This window comes from Culex pipiens, chromosome 1 (genome assembly GCF_016801865.2).
Source record: "Culex pipiens pallens isolate TS chromosome 1, TS_CPP_V2, whole genome shotgun sequence".
Taxonomy (NCBI): domain Eukaryota; kingdom Metazoa; phylum Arthropoda; class Insecta; order Diptera; family Culicidae; genus Culex; species Culex pipiens.
Window position 1 is genome coordinate 112485575 of NC_068937.1, and position 27515 is coordinate 112513089.

The 27515-nt window shown below is 39.2% G+C and overlaps 1 protein-coding gene and 1 long non-coding RNA gene across 8 annotated transcripts in view; one reads left to right on the top strand and one right to left on the bottom strand.

The window, feature by feature from the left end:
• LOC120432503 (C-1-tetrahydrofolate synthase, cytoplasmic) overlaps positions 1-27515 on the top strand; it is a 231747-nt gene that overhangs the window by 144844 nt on the left and 59388 nt on the right. For 3 of the 6 annotated variants that reach the window (XM_039597716.2, XM_039597715.2, XM_052710624.1), the window contains 4 exons: positions 14230-14436; positions 14494-14771; positions 14831-14947; positions 15011-15153. In XM_039597716.2, coding sequence (XP_039453650.1) covers positions 14230-14436; positions 14494-14771; positions 14831-14947; positions 15011-15153 — 745 coding nt within the window. Of the gene's footprint in view, positions 1-10650; positions 10835-13522; positions 14146-14229; positions 14437-14493; positions 14772-14830; positions 14948-15010; positions 15154-27515 lie in introns of those variants that run through there. The other 3 variants (XM_039597721.1, XM_052710634.1, XM_039597718.2) reach the window with 3 other exon arrangements.
• LOC120432504 (uncharacterized) lies at positions 8307-10671 on the bottom strand. Of its 2 annotated transcripts, none has more exons than XR_005608075.2 (3): positions 10396-10531; positions 9968-10190; positions 8307-9900 (listed from the first exon to the last, which is right to left on the bottom strand). It is a non-coding gene; the product is annotated as an uncharacterized LOC120432504 (long non-coding RNA). The 2 variants fall into 2 exon arrangements; XR_005608074.2 differs by lacking the exon at positions 10396-10531 and adding an exon at positions 10542-10671 and having other exon boundaries at positions 8308-9900.

Here is a 27515-nt window from a genome sequence, read left to right on the forward strand (position 1 = left end):
AATGATAACAACAGCAAGGGTCGTTTCCCAAAATGTTCTAAACCATCAAAAAACTATTACTCTTGCCGGGGCTTTCACTCTTCGCACTCTTCAGGCGAGGCCATCAGGAAGCTTCGGTTAGTTCCGAGGAAACAGATTTCGCAAGAGGTGTGGTCTCTGCGAAGGTGTTTGTTTATGATCGGTAGGTTTTTTTGGTAGATTTTCATTTCTTATAAAAGAGAAAATCAAATTTCGGCGGCATAGTTTTTACCCGTACTGCTTAAAAGTTGCTAGTTTTTGTCCCTTGAAACATATAAAAAATGCATTTTATTTATGAGAATTTATTGATTTATTGTTACCAACTATTTAATAACCTGCAAAAACATCCGTGCATCTATTTTTCTCAACAGTTCGTAATTACAACTTTGACGAGACACAAAACGATCAGAAAATTCCTTCAAAAGGTACAGATTTTGGAATATGGAATAGATTTGAGGTTTTCAAACATTATTTTTACTTCGAACTTACCATCACTTAGGTTGCTGATATAATTTTTAAGAAAATCATTTATGTCAATACTTAGTTAATTATGTTTATAAGCTTTTTAATATAATACATATAAATTTTAGGTAATATTGTTAAAAATTCAGAACTTTGCCTGAAATTCGTTGAAACTAGTTTTGTTTATTAAATTATGGATTTATATTACATGTATAACTGAATTTAAAGAATGAATCAAAAGTTTTCACATTTTATATGAAATTTGTTTTACTGGAAATGCCTTTAAATTATGAGATTTTTTAAAATTATGTTTCAAAAACAAATAATATTTAATAATATTTATATTACTTATTTTACCTTTTCCTAGTAGAAGATTGTCCGAAGAATCCGAAAATGCATTCCGTTTTACGATTCAAAATCATGTTCATTGAAAAAATCATGACACGTTGAGAAGATGAAAATAATGCTATTTATCAACATTTTCTTAGTTATAGTTAACTAACTTTTTAAACTTTTCAAAATTTCATGAAAAGTTCTTCATGAGGTACTTTGAGCACTTCTCTACCACGGTCAGTATGATTCCATACCATTCCGTACGTATTCAATTTTTACTCTTCATTTTGCGGAAAAATATCAAACCTATCAAAGTCACCCCGGCTATATGTCTCAAATCATAAAATTCATAATGTTAACATCGCATTAACCTCTTATGCTTATTTTTTTCGAAGATTTTTATTTTTCTAGCTGGTTTAATTGTGTTTCTAACATGATTGACACGGTAAAATTTAAAAGTGTAATTTATTATAAACCAACGCTGCCAATTGAGAACAAATCGTTATACCTGTATTTTAAAAATTATATATAGATAAATATGCAAAAATCTGAAAAAACTTACAAAAATATATTTTCCATATGTATATTTCTCTGATTAGTTTGCAATACGTCTTAAAAGCCATCACGATCTCCGACACATATTTGATTTTTTTTTCTGAACCAAACCAAATTTTGTTTGTTTTCCAGTAAAGAGCATTTAAAAGACGTGCAGATGATAATTCAAAGCATTTTTTATTTATAATTCGTAAATTGATCGAGAACTAATCGAAAAATTGATTTGTTTACAACTAGCGCTTAGGATCTTTTTAAAACTAACTCAAGATTTTTTTAAATTTAATTCATACGACTTTTTCAAAAACCACTCGTAAGCGATGTTGACAGCTCCTGTCACGGTGACAGCTGACGATTTAATGAACTAGACCCTTTAGGGTTTTCAATCGTTTCCCCTTCAATTCCAACAGGGTAGCCAGTAGCGTGGTTCACGTTCCTATGAAAAAGACAAAAGTTTTTATTTTGTCTTGCATCAACCGGAATTTCGTTCTTTTATGTCCCCAGAAGCACTCCTGAAAATTTGAGCCCATTTGGTAATGTCTAGGAGCTCCAGTTTTAATTTGAAATTTATATGGGATTTTGATTTATTTTCCATGGGAAACTATCTTTTTTTACATTGTATTAGGATTTTTTTTTATAAATCGATGAAATGACTTAATTCTTATAGTAGGAGATAGGTTTTGAACCGGGGAACAACTTTGTAGAACATACCAACAAGCTAGGAAGTGACCCTTTAAAGATACAGATACTTTTAGATGGTGGCTGGCCCCTTCAAAAGCCACCATCTAAAAGTATCTGTATCTTTAAAGGGTCACTTCCTAGCTTGTTGGTATGTTCTACAAAGTTGTTCCCCAGTTCAAAACCTATCTCCTACTATAAGAATCAAGTCATTTCATCGATTTATAAAAAAAAATCCTAATACAATGTAAAAAAAGATAGTTTCCCATGGAAAATAAATCAAAATCCCATATAAATTTCAAATTAAAACTGGAGCTCCTAGACATTACCAAAAGGGCTCAAATTTTCAGGAGTGCTTCTGGGGACATAAAAGAACGAAATTCCGGTTGATGCAAGACAAAATAACAACTTTTGTCTTTTTCATAGAAACGTGAACCACGCTACTAGCCAGTTTGCAGTTTTTGAAGCAAAAAATATATATATATGCGGCTAAATTGGTGATAATGATGTTAATCAGAAATAAATCAACATCAGTTTAAATTTTGGGATACTTTGCAATCGGTCCTAACAATCATCTAAATCTCTAGCATCAATTTGCATTTTTATCGTTTAAAAAACATATTTCCATTGTTTCTGTTAATCATTTGCTTTTTAAAGCTAAGATTTCATTCAAATAATTACAGTAAAGAAATTCAATTCAAAATATTAAATTAAAAAATTTCAATCAATTTCAATGAAATATCGAAATAAATTGATAAACAAAACTGGCAACACCTTGTTATGCATGTGTTGGTGATAGCCTTGAACCGACGGCAAAGTAGCTCCAAAAACTGATCCAACGCGGCTGATTTGAAAAAATATTTTAAAATTAGTTTTTTTCGATAATAGAATAGTTATTTCAATGGTTTGGTGACGGAAAACAAGAAAGAATTAAATAAACAACAGTTACATTGCTCGGAAACCGAACGAAATTGCTTGGTGTCAGTGCAAAACATAAAAAATCATCAAGGTGTCGCGAGCCAAATCTGATAAGCAACGAGGCCAGAATTTTTGGACCTAATCGATGTGCTAGGAAAATGAAGGGAAGTTCGAATGGCGTTGGAAAAAGTGGATGAAAAAGCGGAAATAATCAAAAATGTTAACATTTTTGAAAGAGGTAAGATACAAAACGATCCTGCCTACACTTTCTGTTGGTTGGATTCAGTGAATTCGTACTTTAAAAGCCTGAACTACCTCGATTAATAAAAATAGGTCCAAAATAGGTACTAGGTCCAAAATAGGGTCATATACCCTATTCACGTACCACTTTTGAATTGTGTGAAGACTTGTGTGGGTGAACCAATGACACAAAATGGCTTACGGCAAATGTTAGCAGGTTTGGCCGAATGGTTAAGCTGTTCGCTTAGTAAGCGGAGGATTCATGGGTGTTTCGTTAAGAAGGTTTTTTTTCCTTGAAACATTTTTGATGCTTAATTGCAGGAAAATTACAAACCTATTATTTTCCAAATACATGACTAATTCTGCATCTTGTCGTTTTCGCATAGAACCAGAACCTCGAGAAGGGGTGTTGTGATGCCGCACATGCGAGTTTTATGATTTCTCGACATGGCCCCGGCAGAGGCAGGCACTCCCTGCAGAATATTAAATTTGGATAGCACCGGGGTGTTGCTGCAGCAATTTCAAATCTGGTCGTTCCGGTAGCAGAGCAGTAACGCCACCAGGTCAGGTCCAAACACAAGAACCCTGCACGCAGCTTCCACAGTTGGGGCCTCGCCGTCAGAAAACAATATGCCAAAATTGCATTGAGTGGGTGGTGGTGGAGCTTTACGACTGTGTCTGTGATAAAGTTTGGCTCTGTTTGCAGTAGCGAGCTACCGAGCTGAACTGATAACACACACGCAAGGTGGTTGAGGATGCTAGTTTGAATTTATTACTGCCGGAACACGGTGAAGAGAGACTGCGTAGCACTTTTCAAACGTCCACACGAAGTTGAATCATACGTTTGTTCAAAAACCGAACCGGTAGCTGGAACAGGCTTTATCATTTTCAATGAAATTACCACTTAAAAGGTATTTACAGTTGATTGGAAATTTCATTTGCTGCATTCAGGAAAATGCGCCGGCTTTCCGTATGTTTTGTTTTACATTTAAAAATACAGATGTGAGTTTAAAATAAAGCATTTTTTTGCATATTGCAAATTGCATTGCAAACCATACCAAAACGACCTAACCTATCTGAAATTACAAAGGGCGAAATCTAGAATATTTTCTTAATAAAAAAGGTGATGTGACCTTACATAATTTCCCATACATTTGTTGCCGGCCCACTATACCTGCGAATTTTGACATTTCGGGAGTCCACCATTCGTAACGCCATCTTCGCATAAAAATCGGGATAGAAAAAATGTACAGAAATTATTATCATTATCGGAAGTCAGGACATGTTCTCGAGAACAGGGATCATAATCATCCCTTAAACAACTAAAAATTTTAGTCTAAAATATAAGATTGTAGGTTACAAAAAGATGTTTTCTTCAGCACGAGTCGTGTATTTATTCGACGGGGCTATGGCAAAAAGTGAGTTTTTGAGTTGCATACAACGTTTTTTTGCAATTCTAAAATCCTTAATCCACTTTTAGGTGGTTGGTGCCTTCCTCATATTCATAAAGTCAATACATTCAGTAAAAATAGCAACATGTTTAACAAATCAACTTTATTACTCATTTCTTTTGATAGGGTTCACAGACCTTAAATATTTCTGGCTCATCGGCAAGGTCTGATAAAAAACCTATCCAACGATAGTTCGCATGGAAGATTCAGACAATATTTCTATCACAATATCTGAAATCCGGCCTCCAAAAAGTGTATAAATAACACTTAAGAGCGAGTCCACGAACAGGGCATACCCCTTTGTATGGGACGTCGTTTGGACCTCACCAATCTGCCTGAAATTTGCAGGGGTTGTTTGTACATATAAAACAAGCATCTGGCCAAAATATGAGCACTCTAGGTCATCGGGAAGTGGGGCAAATCGGGACACAAATTTTGAAGGTTCAAAAACGTCAAAAATCTTAAAAAGGCTATAACTTTGGCAAAATTCAATTTAATTTCAAAATTTAAAATGCACCTGAAAGGGCTTAAAAAAATCAACAAAATGCAGGGTGAAACATCCCGATTGGTTAAATCTAAAGGGAGTTATTGGCATTTTAGTGAAAAAATAGCCTAATTTTCAAACTCAAATAAAAAAGTGTTCCATCCAGATATCAACTCGGTTTGGCCTGCAGCTTGTAGGGGACATTTGAGACTGAGAACGATTTGGGTAAGGCAGTTTAACATATTAAATAGACACTTTTAATTTAAGTGAATCTTTTGGTTGTAAAGTTTTGCTCGGGGGACCACTTAAATAAAATTTTCCGGTAATAATTTCATCATATTCTTGTTCCTGAGACAATTTCAGAATAGTAACATGCACAAAAATGTTTATTTTCATCCACTTAAACCCTTTAAAATATGAATGTTAAAAAAATTAAGAAGCTGCTTTTTTCTGGTGTCATCTAGTATCCTTGGAAACGAACTTAATTTTCAATAAATGTGAATCGAAGTTTTTCTAACTTTCACTTTTTAAAGGATTAAAATGGATGAAAATAAACATTTTTATGCATGTTTCTATTGTGAAATTGTCTTAGGAACACGAATATGATTAAATTATCACCAGAAAATGGAATCTAAGGGGCCCCCGAGCAAAAATTTACAATCAAAAAATTCACTAAGAGTAAAAGTGTCTATTTAATATGTTAAACTGCCTTACCCAAAGCGTTATCAGTCTCAGATAGTAGACCCAGATGTTTCCTACAAGCTCCAAGTCGAATTGAGTTGATATCTGAATTGAACACTTCATTATTTGAGTTTGAAAATTATGCTATTTTTCACTAAAATGCCAATAACTACCTTTAGATTTTACCAGTTGAGATGCTCTACACTGCATTTTGTTGCATTTTTCAACCCCTTTCAGATGCATTTTGAAATTTTAAATTAAATTAATTTTGCCTAAGTTATAGTCTTTTAAAGATTTTTGACGTTTTTGAACCTTCAAACTTTGTGTCCCGATTTACCCCACTTCCCGTTGACCTAGAGTGCTCATATTTTGGCCAGATGCTTGTTTTATATGTACAAACAACCCCTGAAAATTTCAGGCAGATTGGTGAGGTGGTGGTGATCGATGCGAGATGGGTATGCTTTGCTCGTGGACTCTCTCTTAAGTGCTAATAACTTTTTGATAGGGTTGTCAAATCTTCGATGTTTTAGGCTCATTTGAAAGGTCTTTTGATTATCTAACTAACGACGTGTCGCATCAGGGACCCGGACATCATTTTCATCGAAATATCTGAGATCCGGCCTCCAAAAAGTGTATAAATAACAAATAAGTGCTAATAATTTTTGATAGGGTTGTCAGATCTTCAATGTTTTGTACTCATTGGAAAGGTCTTTATAATACCTTTCTGAAAATGTTTAACATGATTTCTTACAAAAACCACCCTTTTTACAATCTTCCGGACATTCGCCGAAATCGTTTTTTAGCATAACTTTTGAAGTACTTAACTAAACTTGCTGATTTTAAATAAAGACCTTTGGGACCCCAAGACGAATCGAATGAGACTAATACGGTCAAAGTCCATTCATCCAGTCTGGAGATAATCGAGTGACAATTTTTTTGTCCACCCACCTACACACTTCCACACAGACATTTGCTCAGAACATGATTCTGAGTCGATATGTATACGTGAAGGTGGGTCTACGAGGTCAAACTAATAAGTTAATTTTTCGAGTGAACAGTTTTTTTCAGCGGTACATTTGTTTTCCTTATGATTGTATTAGATCATCAAAAAAAAAAACAAAAAAGTGTCGAAAAGTATTGCTTTTCAATACATGTGATGAAAAGTTGCACTGTTATTAAAGTAATGATAAGTACACAGAAAAAAATCAATTCTCGAAACCGTGAAGTCAGTTCACGATTATGAGAACCACGAAGGAATATATTCACGTTTATGGTGCAAATGCACCATACTCATGAATAAATTCCTTCGTGGATCTCACATTCGTGAACTTAATTCACGATTACGGGAATTGATTTTTTTCTGTGTAGGCTATTTTGCAATTGTAGAATGACGAGAAAAGTAATTACTTTCAAAATACAAAAGCAAACTGTATATTTGTAGCTCATTAAAGCTGCCAAAAAGCGTTCTAGTAATGTGTTCCATGTTTAACGCATTTAAAGCATTCCACCTGGATGCAGACAAGTTGCCAACCGATCTCCGGGGGTCCACCAGAGGTACACATCCCCCCAACTGAGTTCAAACGACACTTTAAAGCCACGTTGCTTCTCATCTCTTTCCCCAGAAGGGGCTAACTCCAGCGTGTGCTTAACATAACTATAAACAGCTATACATTTCAGTCTCGTCGGAGCTTCTCACAGAGCAGAGATAAGCAGGTGAATTGAAAATAGCTAAATGAGACCTCCTGAAGACTGGAAATAGGGTTGACCCGAACTCGAACTCGAAAGTCGTGAAATGGAAAAAAAAAACTGTTGACCGTCCCTATTGCGCCAGAGAGGATTATGAACCCTTCAAGAAAGCGCTTTTTCTTCCCAAGAATTCTGCGACAGAAACAGAAGCAGCAGGAGGAAAAGTCGACTGAATCCTGAACTCAGAAGAAAAGAAAAAGTACAGCAAGAGGGATTAAAAGAGCGGAAACTAATTTTCCGTCGAAAGGAAAAGAATTTATCTCGTCCTAATCTTTTTGCCGCCGCTTCCGGACCGTCTCGATTGGTAGTTTTGTGAGACGAGCTGCTGGAGCTGGATTTCTGGCCTGGGAGGTCGAGCCAAAGTCCATCCGGGGAGGCCCGTCGGAATCATTGGAGGGATTTCTAAAGGGTGCTTTGTTTAATTTTCGTTTGATTCAATTACGGAATTAAATTATCGAATTTTCACCTCTTCATTTTCTCGGAAAATACCGGCAAGATAATGCGGGACGGGGGAATGCTTTTCAATTTAATTTTTGTGCTGAATTTGTGCGAATCCCAGCAGTTTTGTCGTTTTCCTATTGACACGGGAAGCATTCCTGAAGGGGCATTACACCGTTTTTCTCACACAAGAGGAGTCCTGTTTGAAGTTTAATGCAGAGGATTACTCAAGCTTTACGCTTGGAGGGGATTTAAAAAAGGTACATGTTTAATAAACTTTAATCTTTCATGTATATTAGGCATCAAATTTGTTCAGAATTGTACCAGACAAAGTAAACTTCAGAAGCACCATTGGCTAACCATATGACCTCGCTACAAAAGTTCCGAAAAAGTTGTTCAAGTGAGAAAAGCATGTAAACTCAAGATAATTGTCGAACTAGAACCACCAGCGAGATTCTTTTGATGTTTGACTTTTCTTTTGACGTTCTTGCTATGATTTTTCGAATGAAAAAAACTATGCAACAGTGCAATAAAAAATGAAAATACGTCCTATGTTTGCTGGCCACAGTGAAGTTCAAATGCTCAAGTGCTGCACACCAAACCCCAACCCGGAAGTGTGAAACGGCTTTTGAAATTCTTTGAAGTGGGCAGATTTGCTGCCCACGTGGGATCACTGGCGAAGAGTTTTCAGAGCTGGCTGAAGAATTTGTATCACGATGGATTTAATTAATGTAACAGTACAAATATTTTCTTATTTTTATCTCTTTAAATTTCTTTTTTCTGAATTCCCTGCAGTTTTTTTCCGTTTTCGATTAAAGTTAGTTTTTTTAAACTTCTTATCAAAACTTTTTTTTAACTCTATCTATTAGATCCTAAACCTAGTCAAATGCGACCAGCTTGGCCTAAATCGGTTCAGAAAGTGCTGAGAAAACTGAGTGACAATTGGTAACACACAGACACACATACATGCACATAGACGGGCAGATGATAGGTTTATGCGAAGGTGGGTCTACGAGCTTATATGAAAAGTTCATTTTTAGAGCAGAATTATAACCTTACCTCAGTGAGGAAGTCCAAAACCCAAAATTTTTGTTTGACTTCATTTTTATAAGATGTCAAATCTATTTTCCACCCTTGTATGCACGAACTTATGATGCTAAATGTCATTAAAATTGTTAATAAATATCATTATCTCAGAGATTTGTGTCTATGCAGTATGGATTTTGGCAGAACCTGCCATGGTGCTGCTTGTCCTGTTCGGATAGAATTGGTTTTAATTCCCTTTAACCATTTTCTAAGCAATCTGGCTGGACAATCAGCATGAAAACATGCCGAAATCCACTCTGCAACCCGCACCATCTCCATGCGTATGCGATTTTTAAAAAGATTTATGCATAATAAACCTATCATCAAAAACTTTGTAATGATCGATCTTATTGCCAGGGAATAAGTGCATCATTAAAAGTAAATTGTAATAGAATCATTTCATGAGCTTATTGTGGTAAGCTTCCTAAAACGGTCTTCACATTTTTGTTCTCAAATTTATGCAACCACATTAAATCATTCTAGAGCATTACTGTTCTCCCAGAAGTATGCAACACTCCAGACCCAATCTACGCCGCCATCTGTGCGTCATCAGTAGAAGCTAGCCCCTTTTATTTCACCGCTCCATTCATCTTTGTTTAACTCACTGGGCACCAATTCTGCCAGCATGCACAAGTGAACATTTTCTTATTGGACCCATTCACAACTGTTTCTCTCAGTCTCTCTGACGATTGCCAATATTGAGAGTAGCACTTTGCTGCTCAGGATCCTCAAGTTGGTCTGTTTACTAAAAGAATTGTCTGTTTATGTTGTTGTTTTGGATCATTAATGCTTCCACTGTGCAATTTGGAGGATCTGAAATAGAAAAATTACATGTTATTAAGAAATATTTATTTATGAACATAATCAAAGACGAATTTACAGGATACTTAAAGAATTCTCTCAATAACACGGTCCACCTAAACAACCTCCCTTTGTACTGTGTACTCTCTGTAGCAGTTTTGCGAGCGCTCTCTCTTCTCCTATCTTGCCGTATTCTACCAACACCATCGAAGGCATGCGTTTTGGTTCCGTACAAAAAGTACACAACGTTCCAGCCAAATGTGTCAGCACCCAGACAAACACGCACAAATGGCTTAATTCGCCTGAAAGAAAATAATATTAGGAGAGTGGTGAGAGATTGTGTGTGCCGCGCGAGAGTTCATTGAATGTGGCGAAACCGCACACACCAGCGGTTATTTTGTGTTAGAAACTGTAGAGACGATAGGGTTTTGTCAGTCCTAAAGCACTTAATCAACTTTAAATAGTGGATATAATGCTACCAGTGCTGAATTAAAGTTAATTACTCACACAAATAGTTCCAGAAGCTCGTGCTGGTTCTTGTTCTTAAACAGTGTTTAAACCCCGGTTTGTAAAGCTGGAGGACAGTGATTTGAAGTTTCTGAAATTCAAAATATAATAAATAAATAAAAATAAAATAAATTTAGCATACTCACCCCTCGGGATCCTCCCGAACCCGACCAGCTCTGGATCTCTCCCGAATTGGCCAGAGTCTGAGCGCGAACAGCCCCACCTTCCATCTATCTACGGCAGTACATGGACAGAGAGGCTCAGACAAGAGAGACACTGTCGCGCATCCAAACGTCGTCGTCGGTAGGTCGGTCGGTCCGTCGAGATCTGTGTCGGGCTTCCAGGGAAAAAGTTTGTTCCGGGTCTAAAAAGTGCGTTCCGCGATGGTTCCGGACGTCGCGAGTGGTTGAATTCTAGGTATTCGAGTGATTGCATCCAAGTGTGCACTGGGGATGGATGCACGAAACAGCAAAGATGATGGCTTCCTCCAGGCTGTAGAGTGTGTGGTGTTGTTGGTGGAATCGCCCCCTGATCTAACGCAGTAGGCCCTGGGCAAAGGGGACGCGCCTAACTCTGGTGCCTGCTGGGGTCCGTGGAGGTCGCCCAAGGGTCCATCTCGACCCGGGGCGCCATTTTGAGTGATAAAAGTGCAGTTTCCAGCGCCGAAAGTGGGCGCCTACAGTTTGGCCCAATTTTGGATCATTGCACAAAAAAGTGTCAAAAATCGCCTGGTGGTAGAACAAAAATCGATAAATCCGTGCCCGTTTGGCGGTGTGCGTGTGAACCCGTTTTTACTTACCTCCGTGTTTCCAGTCTGTCCGGAGCGCAGCAGGCCGGGCAAGTGTTGGTGCACTCGCGCGCGTCGTTCTCGCTCTTGTTTTTTTTGTGCACGAACGTGTTTCATTCATGCTCCAGCAGCTAGACCGTGCACCAATACCAACGCGCGTGCGATTGCATTCACAGCCTCCTTCGATTACACGCCAGTGTGTGCGTGACGTGATTTATTTACATTGCAGTTTTTTAGTCAAAACAACAGCAATAACAACAACAACAGACTGTTAAAAACTATACCGTCAACTATTCCGCATTGTTTCGTGCTGCCAAATTGTGACAGCTAGCGAAAACTGTCACTCGCTGGCGGGGCCAACTGCGATGGTGAGAGTGGCACTAATCGCGGATAATTGAAATGCGCTGCCGGTAGTCGCCGTCGTCGTTAAGTGGATTCATCTGGCACGAGGGCTATTTGAAACTTCCTGTCCTCTAGGCTCGGTGATGATGCTGGGTGCGTTTGCGTTGAAGTCAGATATTAGCACTGTGCTAGGATATGAGTCATGCCGTTTCTTTAGTCGCTAGGAAGACGTGAGCGAGCATAGAAATTGATTTTAATTTCATTGGAAGGCGACTTGAGATTAAACAGCTTGAAAATGTGGTGTTGAAATGAGATTTATTAAAGCATACAAAAGATTGCTAATCGTTGTGGGTTTCTTAAATAAAATTAAACTGAAAATTACATCCAAAACTGGGCAGTGCTCGTCCGAGAGAATAGTGGTACCATTGACGGACACAGAAAACACAGTTCGAGAAAGACTTACCTAATGACTAAACTGCCTCGGCCATCACAGCTTGGTGACAGAGGAGTGGTCAGATGTGGATGTATGACACTTGTAAGAGATTTATTGTTTCAATCAATGTATGAACTCATTTGAACCCATTTTGGCACTGAACCCTGAATGAATTTTGAGGTAATGATTCCGTCGACTCTGAATTTTTGGTGTCGAATTGTATTGAAAAATGGCCTACAAAAAATCACTGAGAGAGAATTTCGAAAGGATCCGAGTCTCTTCTTGTTTGGGCGAAATATCATAAACTTTTTTTTGATAGAATATCATCAACTTAATTCCGTTTCTGAAAAGATGACATGGAAGATGGGAATTGTGGATGTTTCACTTTTTTAAGACAATAAGATAGTACAAATTACAATACAATTATACAATTTTACAAATCCACATTGTACCAGTAACATGGTGATGCTTGACTTAAATAGCCAAACTCAACTCTTATAAAAGCTTCATTTGATAACCCGTAAAGTTATTTTTAACAGCTCTTGGTTTATTATCGGGAATTTTGCGGTTTTGGCTCAGAAATTACACTTGAATAATGAAGTTATTGATGTTCACTTCAATGCTATGCTTTACATTTATAAATCATGAAAAAGTTTTCATTTACCGCGGTGAGTTCCCGATCATTCAAATTGTCCGTTAAATTGGTGATTGATGGTTTTCAGAAGAGATTTACGTCTGCTTGTCTCTGGTTCAAAGGTCAATTCTGTTGACAAACCCAAGACAGCCACCAAGTTCTCTAGTTTCAAAGCGTGTCAAGTCACAAATCATGTTCTAACCTCTCCCAGCCCATAAAATGACCACATTCATCAACTCCGCCAGCTTCTAAATTATGGGTGTACCCCTTTCCCGCTCGCTCTGCACATGTGGTGTTGGGTCGTGCCCCAACCGCTCTCTAAATTGATATCAATTGAGACTGACATGCGGGTGCCGTCGCTACCCCTAGTAGTAGTAGTTCCGTTCCGTTTTGTACACTTGACCACTCGGACGTTCTGGATGTTGTCACGCTCCACGGCGCACGCCACCTCCACCTCAGGCTCTTTATTATTGTTTTTATTTCGCACGAACTGAAAGTGTGAGTGACCGTGACGATGACCGGCTACGGTACCGACAACCAAGCTAGGGAAATTTAAATGATTTTTTAACCGTTCAAAAGGTCAGATTGCTATAAAATTTTGATCGCGAGCTGTCAAACGCGTTGCCATAATGGCGCGCGCGCTCTCGCTCGATGCAAACAATCATCTTAATGGAGTATCTTGTTCCGGATCTCTTATCTGCGGTGACTCCCACGCACTTTGCTTATCTTTCAATTGAGAAAATTGAAAATTGCTTCCGCGAGCTGAGGTCTCGCCGAGTTCCAGCAGACTACCCCGCAAACGGTGGTCAAACCAGCGAAGAAGAAGGTCGATGCTAGCAACACCAAAACAGAACAGCCTTATGAAGTCGTCGTGCTGTCGTGATTAAAACGCAAGAATAAAGCAATAATTTGGAGTGATTTGCATTTTAAGCATTTGGCTTGTTTTTTGTAGCGCGCATTGTAACAACGTAAACATCGAGGGGAGCTTCCCCAGCTTGGGAAACAAAAATGAAACGATCCAGTGAGTCGGTTTACTGAGAGTGTTTGGAGCCAGAAGAAGCGCTTCCAGAGGAGATACGGTTTTAGTTTAGTGTGACAGTGGTTTGAGACAACAAAGGCGCTAAGCAGTGTGAACGATGAAACCCCGCCTGCTGACCACGGTGACTACGTGGTTGGCGCTGGTGCTTCCGGTAGTGTATCTTAGTAGACCTTGTCAGGCGCTTCCAACCGTAAACTTCACGGCCAACTATGCCAATACCACCAGTATTGCTTCCTACAACTTGGAACCGGAGATTCCGTACGAGGAGCTGGAGGAACCTCGCGTCCTTCCGTTGAAGGCCGTTCTTCCGGTTGAGGCTTCCACTGTAGATTCTTCCGGCGTCATAGACGCGAGCAAATCTGGACACCTCGAACTTCCATTGGCGGATGCGGCTATTCAGCCCCATCCGGACAGCAATAGCGTGCTCAAGGTGATCCTTGAGCAGCCGGAAAGTAACGATGAACCAGTCACCTCGACGCACGGCTATCCGACCTTCTCCGCGGACGATAACTTTGGTAAACAACGCTGCATAACCTCAAATATTTCACTTTATATCACTTTTATGGCATAATTTTAACCTAACTTTTACTTTCGCTTAGTTCCCAGCAAACCGTTGAATCTGAGCGTGCTTGAGGTGACCTCCACAACGATCAAGATCACGTGGCGTGAGCCAGAGAAACTGAACGGGGCGATCCATGGGTACCGGGTTTACTACGTGCACCAGAACCAAACACTGCTGCATCTGCCGATCCTGAAGGCGGAAGCCGCCGTCAACTCGGTCTACACCTACACGCTATCAAACTTGAGTGAGTACAACCCGAATGACCTCGAAGACTTAAACGTAACAACCCTAACTCTTTCAGAACCCTACACCGACTACAAGATCATCGTGGCCGCGTTCACCAAAAAGTTCGACGGCGAGCCGTCCGAGGTCTCGCAGCGGACGGACATTGCCGGGCCGAGCGCCCCCAAGGTGGTCAACCTGACGTGCCACTCGCAGGACGCGCTCTTCTTCGGGTGGCGCATCCCGCAGACGTACTACAACACCATCGACTACTACATTATCAGCTATCGAAACGTGGTATATGCCGACTTCCGGGAGATCCGGATCACGGCAAATGCATCCATCGTGGAGACCTCGGTAAGTTAGCCTGCATTCCTGCGAAAAAGTTCCAACAGTGACCAATTCTTCGCCCTCAGATGATCATCCCCAACCTGACCACCAACTCGTTGTACGAGGTTAAGGTTCGGGCAGCCTCCACCAGCGTGATCAACCCGAAGCAGATCATCCTTGGGTCGTACTCGGAGCCCAAGAAGGTAACGTCATCCGACAAACTGTCAAAGAAGTCCAACCTTATAGAGCGCAATTTTATCTTTCAGATCAACGTGCAGCTCAACTGCGAAAAAATCCCACCGCCGTCGCAACGGCAATCGTACAACGACTACAACCTGGCCGTCATGATCGGCATCCTGATCTGCTGCTTCGGGCTGCTGTTCATCGTGCTGACCATCCTTCTGTGGAAGTGAGTAAACAAACAAAATCAATTTTTATAGCAAATCTGACAGTTTGCAGCCGCCATTATGGCATTCCAGCATGAAATTCCGCAAAATCTAATTTAACGCGTCTTGTTCGCTAGACGCCGCAAGGTTCAGGCGGCGCCGTCAAGGTTACACCCATTCAATTCCCTCCTAAAAATAGAGCCATTTTCCGCGTATTATCGCGTCCGGCTTCTCCATAAATTGCTCGAGAGCGCGAGCGTGTGCGTTTCTAAATTCAGCTATAAAGACGCAGCTGCAAAAATATATTCACTTTTTGGGTAGTACACGCACGCATTTGTCTCTGTCATAGATTAACTATGAAGAGGAGTTAAGAGTCTTTCTGTAAAAAATGACATTTCACTCATGCTTTAACTAGATAAATTGTTCTGGATAATTTCAAACTATCGATGATTCATGATTCAAACTATCGCATTTATTTGCTGTGATTAGTCTTGAATGTAGGAATATGACCGTACACTTCTTTCTCTTTCGACTAGCATTTTACTCTAAGCATAGCTACATCATATGGAACGTTAACGAACAGCGAAAGACACCGGCAATTCGCTAATTTCACGCCGCAGTACACAAATGGAATCTTTTACACAGCGCCACCGACACGCCTTGAAATCCTAGTCACTCTAGAGTGTCTCAATTCAATTACCACGCGAATTCCTTATGATTAGAAACTAGAAATTTGGCCTTTCTCTATGATTTAATTTTCAACATTTCAAAAAACTATGCTAGTAATGCTGTAATACAATTCTACCAAATTTTTTTTCTATGCTCAGCATCTCATCGTGAGACGCTCCCTCCCTTCTCTTTGAATAATCGCGCTCGAAGTAGTGTGAAACGTGTGAAAGCGTAAAACTCTAGTGCACGTGACTAAAAAGTGGCGCGAATGTGTGTTTGTGCCTACTGGAGCTTAATGTTGCTATATGTTGCTCCCCCTCGTACTGAAATGAAGAGTAGTTAGCACCGAAACAAAAGAAGTTAATTTTCTACCAGTTTGATTTTCCCCCCTAATACACAGAAAAAAATCAATTCTCGAAACCGTGAAGTCAGTTCACGATTATGAGAACCACGAAGGAATATATTCACGTTTATGGTGCAAATGCACCATAATCATGAATAAATTGCTTCGTGGTTCTCACATTCGTGAACTTAATTCACGATTACGGGAATTGATTTTTTTCTGTGTATCCCCCTATCATCATCAGACAAATCAAATGAGAGTTTGTTGCGAGAGCGATGATTTTTTGATTTAAAAAACAATATTCTTTTTTTAAGAGCGAGTTGTGGCGCTATAACCACGGCAAATAGTCTCCAGGGCATTCGTGGAAATACAATGTCCCATCCCTGAGGGGTCCCGGAGTACCAAACCTTCTTAGCATGGTGCTCCCAACGAATACAACCAAATCTCGGAGCGTATGGTGGTGTGTCCCCACGCTTCTTCCTCCCTTGTCGATTCAGAATTGTGTTGTTGTTCGAACACTCAGTGCTCAAACTCAACCCAATTACGAGTCATCTCTGCGATACGGCTTTACGCAGTAGGCCTGGCCGCTTTAACGCTTGTGATGTTTCAATGCATTCTGATGCAATGGCGCACTACAAATGTTAATAAATGACAAGAAGAGTGCTAGGCGTCATCTAACCTAAGGCACTCTCCAGGATCCCTTCGAAAGATTGGCTGTGCTAGGGTCTGATTAGATTAGATTAGATTAGAAAAAACAATATTCTTTTTTTAAGATAACGAATTGTTAGATTCATCTACGCCTGATCGCAACTTGTTGAAATAAATGTTAAAAATTTCTTTTTTTTTGTATGCAACTGAATTGCAGTTTAAACGCCCGCGAAATCTTTTTTTGTGGCCAACGGACCTATTTTATATGGTCATGTAAAATAGCCCTTCGGTCTATCTGTAAAGTGATTTTATCTAAAATAGAAAACTATACAGCCATTCCCCACGAAAACAGCATGGTTCAAAAAAAAGTTCTCCGATCGGGCTCAAATTTTCTGGGAGTTCCTTGGCCGAAATAATTAGACCCGTATTTTTTCGTTTGGCCATTAGGGTGACCTACGCCGTGTTAGGGTGGTCCGAAAAATGACAATTTTCGTCGATTTTCTCAAAAACCACTTTTTTTTCAAAAAATCGTATCTCCTCGCCATTTCATCCGATTTTAGCTGTTTTAGACGCAAAAGAAAGGTGATTAGTTTGGCTATTTATGAAAAATAGTAAGAAGTTTCAAAAATCTAGCTTAACATATGAAAAGGTCGTATGAAAACTTAAAATGCTGTTTTGAAGGTCTCGGGACCAAAAAGCCTGTATCTGAAAATATTTTTATCGGATTCCTCGGAAAATTTCACATAACATATCAAAAAATGGTGAAGTTATGTTTTCGATACTCTGAGATACGGTTTTTTGAAAATAAAAACTCAGTTTTTCGACGTGCCACGCGCAAAAATGGGAAAATGACGAAAACGGGAAAAACGACATTTTTCACTAAAAGTGCGATAACTTGAAAATTTCAGCGATGACCTATACATGTTAGGGTACCAAAAGTTGCGTATTTCAATTACAAAAATTTTGGTACCCTAACTTGTATAGGTCATCGCTGAAATTTTTAAGTTATCGCCATTTTCCCATTTTTGCGCGTGGCGCGTCGAAAAACTCAGTTTTTATTTTCAAAAATCGTATCTCAGAGTATCAAAAACATAACTTCACCATTTTTTGATATGTTATGTGAAATTTTCCGAGGAATCCGAGACCTTCAAAACAGCATTTTTAATTTTCATACAGCTTTTTCAAATGTTAAGCTAGATTTTTAAAACTTCTAATTATTTTTTCCAAATAGCCAAACTAATCACCTTTCTTTTGCGTCTAGGACAGCTAAAATCGGTTGAAATGGCGGGGAGATATGATTTTTTGAAAAATGTGGTTTTTGCGAAAATCGACGAAAATGGCAATTTTTCGGACCACCCTAACACGGCGTAGGTCACCCTGATGGCCAAACAAAAAAAATACGGGTACCCCCAGAAAAATTTTGAGCCCGATCGGAGAACTTTTTTTTTTGAATCATGCTGTTTTCGTGGGGAATTGCTGTATTCCCAGGGATGATAATCACAAAAAATCAATTTCGCTTGCGAACTTTCTTCACCCGCGAAGGAGAGAGGAAACAAATCACCCAAAAGAAAATCGCTCCCGAAATTCTCCAAAAAAAAATCAATCTGCTGATGATTTTTTGTGAATTTCCTTGTCAGCACCACTCAAAAAGTTTGAAAAAATAGAAGTCTAACCAACTGACAACAATAAGAATGATTTTTCTGTATTAAAAATCATATTTAGCATGTCTGGGATCAATCAAAAATATTTTCATTTTTGTTGATTTTATTTCGGCGAAAAAAAATCTCTTCATTACTTGGATACTTCATTACTTGGATGTATTTAAAAATTACTTGGATGTATTTAAAAATTTATGATTGCAAAACAACTTGGCAGGTTCAAAATGCATTTTAAAACCCTTTTTTTATTCCAATGGTAATACCATGGCTTGTAATTCAAAATTTTCATATATTTTATAGTAACTAATTTTTACTTGAGGGGGTATCCTTGATGTCGATTTTTTATTGTCACCCTATCAATCATTAAAGTTGTACGCTGTTAAAAAAAAAGTATTTTTGAAATTACAGTTGTCGCCAGCATAAAAACGATTAACCTGAACATTTTTTTGTGGCACAAAAATTTCAACGAAAGGCTTGCTTTTATGTGTTTAAGTTTTGTTGATTTCTGAATTGATTTGAAATCTTTTTTAAAACAAAACTGTGAGAAAAAAAAACAAAAATGTAAAAAAAACCCGAAAATTCTGTATAATACATTTAAATTACGTAAATTCCTTTATTTAAATGATTTTTTTTTCACATTTGTTCCACAAGCTAATGTTAGCTTTAAAGTTGGCCTGCCACTTAAAAACTTTGGGCACCCCTGTTTCATATAAATATGCCGTAAAACGGGGTGACTTTGAATGGTCGGCCGGGACCGTGGTGTAGGGGCAAGCGTGATTGCCTCTCACCCAGTCGGCCTGGGTTCGATTCCAGAAGGTCCCGGTGGCAAATTTTGAGACGAGATTTGTCTGATCACGCCTTCCGTCGGATGGGGAAGTAAATGTTGGCCCCGGTCTAACCTAGAGGTTAGGTCGATAGCTCAGTCCAGGTGTAGGAGTCGTCTCCCTGGGTCCTGCCTCGGTGGAGTCGCTGGTAGGCAGTTGGACTAACAATCCAAAGGTCGTCAGTTCGAATCCCGGGGTGGATGGAGAAGCATAGGTGTAAAAAGAGGTTTGCAATAGCCTCAACAATCAAGCCTTCGGACATCAAGTTTCGAGTAGGAATCCCGTAATCGGGAACGCCAAGGCAATGCTGTAGAGCGAATAATTTGATTTTTTTTTTTTGAATGGTTTTACGTACGGAATGGTATAGAATCATACTAACCATGGTAGAGAAGCGCTCAAAGTACCTCAAGAAGAGCTTTTCATAAAATTTTGAAAAGTTTAAAAAGTTTGTTAATTGTAATTAAGAAAATGTTGATGAATAGCATTATTTTAATCTTCTCAAAGTGTCATGATTTTCTCAATGAACATGATTTTAAATCGGATTCTTCGGTGAATGTTCCACTAGGAAAAAGTATAACAATTTAGTAAATAATAAATATCAGGTGTTTTTTAAACAAAATTCAAACAATCTCCAAAATATAGGCTTTTCCAGAAAAACAAATTTCATATAGAATAATTGTGAAAACATTTGATTCGTGTTTCAACTTCAGTTTAAAATACAATATAAATCGATAATTTTATAAACAAAACTAGTTTTATCGAAATTCATGCAAAATTCTGACTGTTTTATCAATTTTACCTAAAATTTATATGTATTTTATTAAAAAGCTTATTAGCTTAATTAACTAAATTTAAACATTTTTTTAACACTATATCAGCAACCTTAGTGATAGAACATTTGACGTAAAAATAGAGTTTGAATACTTTAAATCTGATTTTAACGATAAAATCTATGACTATTGATCAAACCAGTTTTTTAACGTAACTGTTATTTTAAAACTTTATTGAACAAACTTTTTTTTTCAAAGATAGTGCATGGACTTTGTGTGGCCTACCCCAGTACATGTTTTAAAAATAATAATCTTTAGAAAAACATTACCAGTTGGAAAATATTACAAAAATAAATTGAAATCCTATCAAAGTCACCCCGGTACAATTTCAGCTCAAATCAGGAATTTTTCCGATACTTTTGTACCCGACCCTTTCCGATTTCAATGAAACTTTTTAGGCATGTTGTCTTAGGCCTATATAAGCCATTTTTGTGTATATGGCGCCAATTGTACTCCAAAATGACATTTGAGAAGAGCGTTATTAATTTCTATATTTTTGTGTTTTGTAATTTAAAAATTACTGTAACTCAAAGCCGTTGCATCGTATCAAAAAGTGGTCAAAGACAAACTTGTAGGAAATTGGACGGGCTTTCTGAAAAAAATACACTGAAACAAAAATACACGCCAATTCTATGAGATTTTTAAATTTTTAAGTTTAAAAGTTAAATTTGAAGGTGATGTCACGATTTTTTTTCGTTCAATTTTTTTGAGGAAATAGCCTAAAATGTAACAAAAAGACTCACGAAAAATGCAGAATGGTATGTCTCTCCTAAAAAAATACAAAAATCATTTTGACGTTTAGACCAATATTCAAAAAAACAGTTTTAGTAAATGATTTTTTTATTTTTTTTAGGAGAGACATACTATCCTGCATTTTTCGTGAGTCTTTTTGTAACATTTTAGGCTATTTCTTCAAACAATTTGAACGAAGAAAAATCGTGACATCACCTTCAAATTTAACTTTAAAACTCAAAAATTGAAAAATCTCATAGAATTGGCGTGTATTTTCCTTTCAGTGTATTTTTTTCAGAAAGCCCGTCCAATTTCCTACTAGTATGTCTTTGACCACTTTTTGATACGATGCAAAGGCTTTGAGTTACAGTAATTTTCAAATTACAAAAACACAAAAATATAGAAATTAATAACGCTCTTCTCAAATGTCATGTTGGAGTACAATTGGCGCCATATACGCAAAAATGGCTTATATAGGCCTAGGATAACATGCCTAAAAAGTTTCATTGAAATCGGAGAGGTTGAGCTGGAATTGCTCCCCGATTTACGGTGTACAGCAATTCCTCACGAAAACAGCATGGAAAAAAACAAAAGTGCTCGGATCGGGCTAAACATTTTTCTGGGAGCTTCCTGGCCGAAATAACCAGATCCGCATGATTTTGTTTGGCCATTAGGGTGACCTACGCCGTTTTAGGGTGGTCAAAAGAAGGCAATTTTCGTTGATATTCGAAAAAAAACACACCGATTTTAACTGTATTACACTCAACCCCCGGTGGTTGGTCACTTTTTCGTTTGACACTTTTTTAGTTTGTACCCCGTTAGTTGGTCAATGTCAAACTAAAAAGTGACGAACTGTCACTTTTTACGCGGCGCTCACGCACACTATCTAAACAAACGTTTGGTAGTGTGTGTGAACTCCGTGTAAAAGGGGTGTCAAACTAAAAAGTGACCCCGTTCGTTTGACAACAGTTGGTGTCAAACCATCGGGGTTTGAGTGTATACGCAAATGAAAGAAGATAAGTTGGTCTTTCAAAGAAAAATAATAAGAAGTTTCAAAAATCTAGCCAAACATTTAAAAAGGTCCCATGAAACTTTGAAATGTTGTTATCGGATTCCTCAGACATTTTTACGTAACATAGTAAAAAATGGGAGGAGTTCATAAACAAGATTGCGAGATATGATTTTTTGAAAATTAAATCCGAGTTTTCAAAAAATCAACTTTTCTTTCACTAAAACTGCGATATCTTTAAAATTTCAGCGATGAGCTACACATATTTGAGTACCATAATAATCTAGATAAATGATGCAGTATTTTCCAACATCCATCCACTTCCAGTGCTTTGTGTCCAAGAAACGCACCCATATTCTCCGCAAAGTATTTTTTTCTATCTCTCACCAACACGCTTAGCCGTATTAGATCTTTACCTGTGTCTTTCAGCAGCTGACTAAGGTGTGCACTTGGACTCGATCAACTCCTCTGCTGAGCAGACGCCGGACCAGCGAGGCGCGATTTGCAGTTTTAGTTTTGTTTTGGTCGCGCCTTCGCGTGGACGCTGAGCGTTAGACTTTGTTCGTGTGTGACATTTTCTAGTGGTGCTGCGCAATATTCCAACCATGCTGGGTGGCACCTTAATTTCGCGAATATCGTGTGTCACGTCGTCGGTGGAACTCTGTGGTGGTGGCCTTGTGGTGGGAAACCAAGTTTGATAAGAAAAACCTTAACATTGGGATGTGATAAGGGAGCTCGAAGAAACACACTTTTATTTGTTTTAGCTCGCTCGCAGAAAAACTCGCACGAGTGACGAAGAGCCAGTTTAGCTTGAAAGAAGCGAAAGAAGGTTGCTTGTTTTTTTTGCGTTGAGTTTTAAGCTTTTCGCAAGCAACCGGTTTAAGGCGCGTGTGCTGACGAGTTGTTGCCTGGGTTTGGAGTGAGAATAAGTGGCTGCACGCACTATCAATTGGATTAAGCGCACTCTCTCTGAATGTGTGAAGATCGAACGAGAAGAAAAAGAAAACAGTGTGAATTTTGAGTTGAAGCAGCATGCTTAAACATTGGTTTAGGTAAGCGATATATTTGAGAGAGAAAAAAAACTTCACCATATTTTGTAACAATGTATGGTTTGACTTATTTATAATCTGTTGCAAAGTTGACGGAAATATTCATAACTGTCTCTGATTAGAGCAAGTGAGCTTACCTATTTGGTGGAATTCAAGCAAAAGTATTGCAGGAAGATAGCCTAATTGGAAGATAAGTACCTCTACAAGTTCATGGAATGTGCTGCTCAGGGAAGAGAACGTGTGAACTCGTCACTGATAAAAGTTAAAAGTGTTGGTTACGATTTTGTTTATAAGGAAAACTTCTCTTAAGTTTGGCTGGTTCAAGATTGGATTCTATTTCCATCCAATTTTTGCTTTTTCAAAACTCTAATCGGTGTTCGGTACACGGTTGAATATGAAGATGAAGTACACTCAAACCCCGATGGTTTGACACCAACTGTTGTCAAACGAACGGGGTCACTTTTTAGATTGACACCTCTTTTACACGGAGCTCACATACACTGCGAAACGTTTATTTTGATAGTGTGCGTGAGCGCCGTGTAAAAAGTGACATTTCGTCACTTTTTAGTTTTTGTCTTTGACCAACCAACGGGGTACAAACTAAAAAAGTGTCAAACGAAAAAGTGACCAAGTGATAAAGGGCTCCGTTTTCAAGATATAGCCACCGAAAGTTTGATTTTAGCGAAATATTTGCAGTTTTTCAATTTTTAAAAATAGTTACCATAAGTGACCATTTCTAAAAATATTTTTTTTGAGAAGTTCAGAAAATTTGCTATAAAATTGTCTAAGAGACATCGAAGATTGGACCTCGGGTTGCTGAAATAGAGCCGCTTTAAGAAAAAGAAACACAAAAATTAAAGTTTTCTTAATCTCACCAAAACAACTCTATAACGTAATATTCAATGTTTGGCCCATTTAAAATGTTAGTCTTAACTTGAAAAATTAAAAAAAAAATTCGAAAGGATCGGAAAATTTCACGAATGTTTCATGTATTAACATTGATAACACTACTCGACAAAACAAAACTTGTGTCAAGGGATTGACGATATCTCATCCGTTCCTGAGAGAAAAGGCATCCCCGAATCCGATGCAATCGACAGAATTTGATTTTATGTCCACGCGGACTGATGCGAATCTGGTAAATTTTTTAACATAAAAAATCGAACAATTTAAAAAAAACCATGCGTCTCCTCCCAATTATATGAGCCATCTACAAGAATATGGAAGCGCCTGGTGCATAGCCATTTCCTTTATGCACAACGGAAACAACCAATACAAATGTATAAAAAAGTTGTCAAGTTCTCGGGGGGTCCACAGCTAGCATTTTTTGTACGATTATAAAAAATAAATATAAAAAGTTTAAAATTAATTTATTTAAAAAACATATTTTTTGATTTATTTGTTTACTAAAATTTTATGTATCTCAAAGGTCTATGGGTACTTCGGGATGTCCATGGTCATCCAAGGACTGCCTGGAGTTAAGATCTACGAGTCTACCGCCGTAACAAGCAAGAGGTCGTCGGATTTTGACCCCGGATCTTGTGCGTATAGCATCAGTGCATATGGTAGACTACTATATGAATGTGTTGGGATGTCCATGGTCATCCAAGGACTCCCTGGAGTTAAGATCTACGAGTCTACCGCCGTAACAAGCAAGAGGTCGTCGGATTTTGACCCCGAATCATGTGTGTATAGCATCAGTGCATATGGTAGACTACTGTATGAATGTGTTGGGATGTTCATGGTCATCCAAGGACTCCCTGGAGTTAAGATCTACGAGTCTACCGCCGTAACAAGCAAGAGGTCGTCGGATTTTGACCCCGGATCATGTGCGTATAGCATCAGTGCATATGGTAGACTACTATATGAATGTGTTGGGATGTCCATGGTCATCCAAGGACTCCCTGGAGTTAAGATCTACGAGTCTACCGCCGTAACAAGCAAGAGGTCGTCGTATTTTGACCCCGGATCTTGTGCGTATAGCATCAGTGCATATGGTAGACTACTGTATGAATGTGTTGGGATGTTCATGGTCATCCAAGGACTCCCTGGAGTTAAGATCTACGAGTCTACCGCCGTAACAAGCAAGAGGTCGTCGGATTTTGACCCCGGATCATGTGCGTATAGCATCAGTGGATATGGTAGACTACTATATGAATGTGTTGGGATGTTCATGGTCATCCAAGGACTCCCTGGAGTTAAGATCTACGAGTCTACCACCGTAACAAGCAAGAGGTCGTCGGATTTTGACCCCGGATCATGTGCGTATAGCATCAGTGCATATGGTAGACTACTATATGAATGTGTTGGGATGTCCATGGTCATCCGAGGACTCCCTGGAGTTAAGATCTACGAGTCTACCGCCGTAACAAGCAAGAGGTCGTCGGATTTTGACCCCGGATCATGTGCGTATAGCATCAGTGCATATGGTAGACTACTATATGAATGTGTTGGGATGTTCATGGTCATCCAAGGACTCCCTGGAGTTAAGATCTACGAGTCTACCGCCGTAACAAGCAAGAGGTCGTCGGATTTTGACCCCGGATCATGTGCGTATAGCATCAGTGGATATGGTAGACTACTATATGAATGTGTTGGGATGTCCATGGTCATCCAAGGACTCCCTGGAGTTAAGATCTACGAGTCTACCGCCGTAACAAGCAAGAGGTCGTCGGATTTTGACCCCAGATCATGTGCGTATAGCATCAGTGCATATGGTAGACTACTATATGAATGTGTTGGGATGTCCATGGTCATCCAAGGACTCCCTGGAGTTAAGATCTACGAGTCTACCGCCGTAACAAGCAAGAGGTCGTCGGATTTTGACCCCGGATCTTGTGTGTATAGCATCAGTGCATATGGTAGACTACTGTATGAATGTGTTGGGATGTTCATGGTCATCCAAGGACTCCCTGGAGTTAAGATCTACGAGTCTACCGCCGTAACAAGCAAGAGGTCGTCGGATTTTGACCCCAGATCATGTGCGTATAGCATCAGTGGATATGGTAGACTACTATATGAATGTGTTGGGATGTTCATGGTCATCCAAGGACTCCCTGGAGTTAAGATCTACGAGTCTACCGCCGTAACAAGCAAGAGGTCGTCGGATTTTGACCCCAGATCATGTGCGTATAGCATCAGTGCATATGGTAGACTACTATATGAATGTGTTGGGATGTCCATGGTCATCCAAGGACTCCCTGGAGTTAAGATCTACGAGTCTACAGCCGTAACAAGCAAGAGGTCGTCGGATTTTGACCCCGGATCATGTGCGTATAGCATCAGTGCATATGGTAGACTACTATATGAATGTGTTGGGATGTTCATGGTCATCCAAGGACTCCCTGGAGTTAAGATCTACGAGTCTACCACCGTAACAAGCAAGAGGTCGTCGGATTTTGACCCCAGATCATGTGCGTATAGCATCAGTGCATATGGTAGACTACTATATGAATGTGTTGGGATGTCCATGGTCATCCAAGGACTCCCTGAAGTTAAGATCTACGAGTCTACCGCCGTAACAAGCAAGAGGTCGTCGGATTTTGACCCCGAATCTTGTGTGTATAGCATCAGTGCATATGGTAGACTACTATATGAATGTGTTGGGATGTTCATGGTCATCCAAGGACTCCCTGGAGTTAAGATCTACGAGTCTACCGCCGTAACAAGCAAGAGGTCGTCGGATTTTGACCCCAGATCATGTGCGTATAGCATCAGTGGATATGGTAGACTACTATATGAATGTGTTGGGATGTTCATGGTCATCCAAGGACTCCCTGGAGTTAAGATCTACGAGTCTACCGCCGTAACAAGCAAGAGGTCGTCGGATTTTGACCCCGGATCATGTGCGTATAGCATCAGTGCATATGGTAGACTACTATATGAATGTGTTGGGATGTCCATGGTCATCCAAGGACTCCCTGGAGTTAAGATCTACGAGTCTACCGCCGTAACAAGCAAGAGGTCGTCGTATTTTGACCCCGGATCATGTGCGTATAGCATCAGTGCATATGGTAGACTACTATATGAATGTGTTGGGATGTTCATGGTCATCCAAGGACTCCCTGGAGTTAAGATCTACGAGTCTACCGCCGTAACAAGCAAGAGGTCGTCGGATTTTGACCCCGGATCATGTGCGTATAGCATCAGTGGATATGGTAGACTACTATATGAATGTGTTGGGATGTCCATGGTCATCCAAGGACTCCCTGGAGTTAAGATCTACGAGTCTACCGCCGTAACAAGCAAGAGGTCGTCGGATTTTGACCCCAGATCATGTGCGTATAGCATCAGTGCATATGGTAGACTACTATATGAATGTGTTGGGATGTCCATGGTCATCCAAGGACTCCCTGGAGTTAAGATCTACGAGTCTACCGCCGTAACAAGCAAGAGGTCGTCGGATTTTGACCCCGAATCATGTGCGTATAGCATCAGTGCATATGGTAGACTACTGTATGAATGTGTTGGGATGTTCATGGTCATCCAAGGACTCCCTGGAGTTAAGATCTACGAGTCTACCGCCGTAACAAGCAAGAGGTCGTCGGATTTTGACCCCAGATCATGTGCGTATAGCATCAGTGCATATGGTAGACTACTATATGAATGTGTTGGGATGTTCAT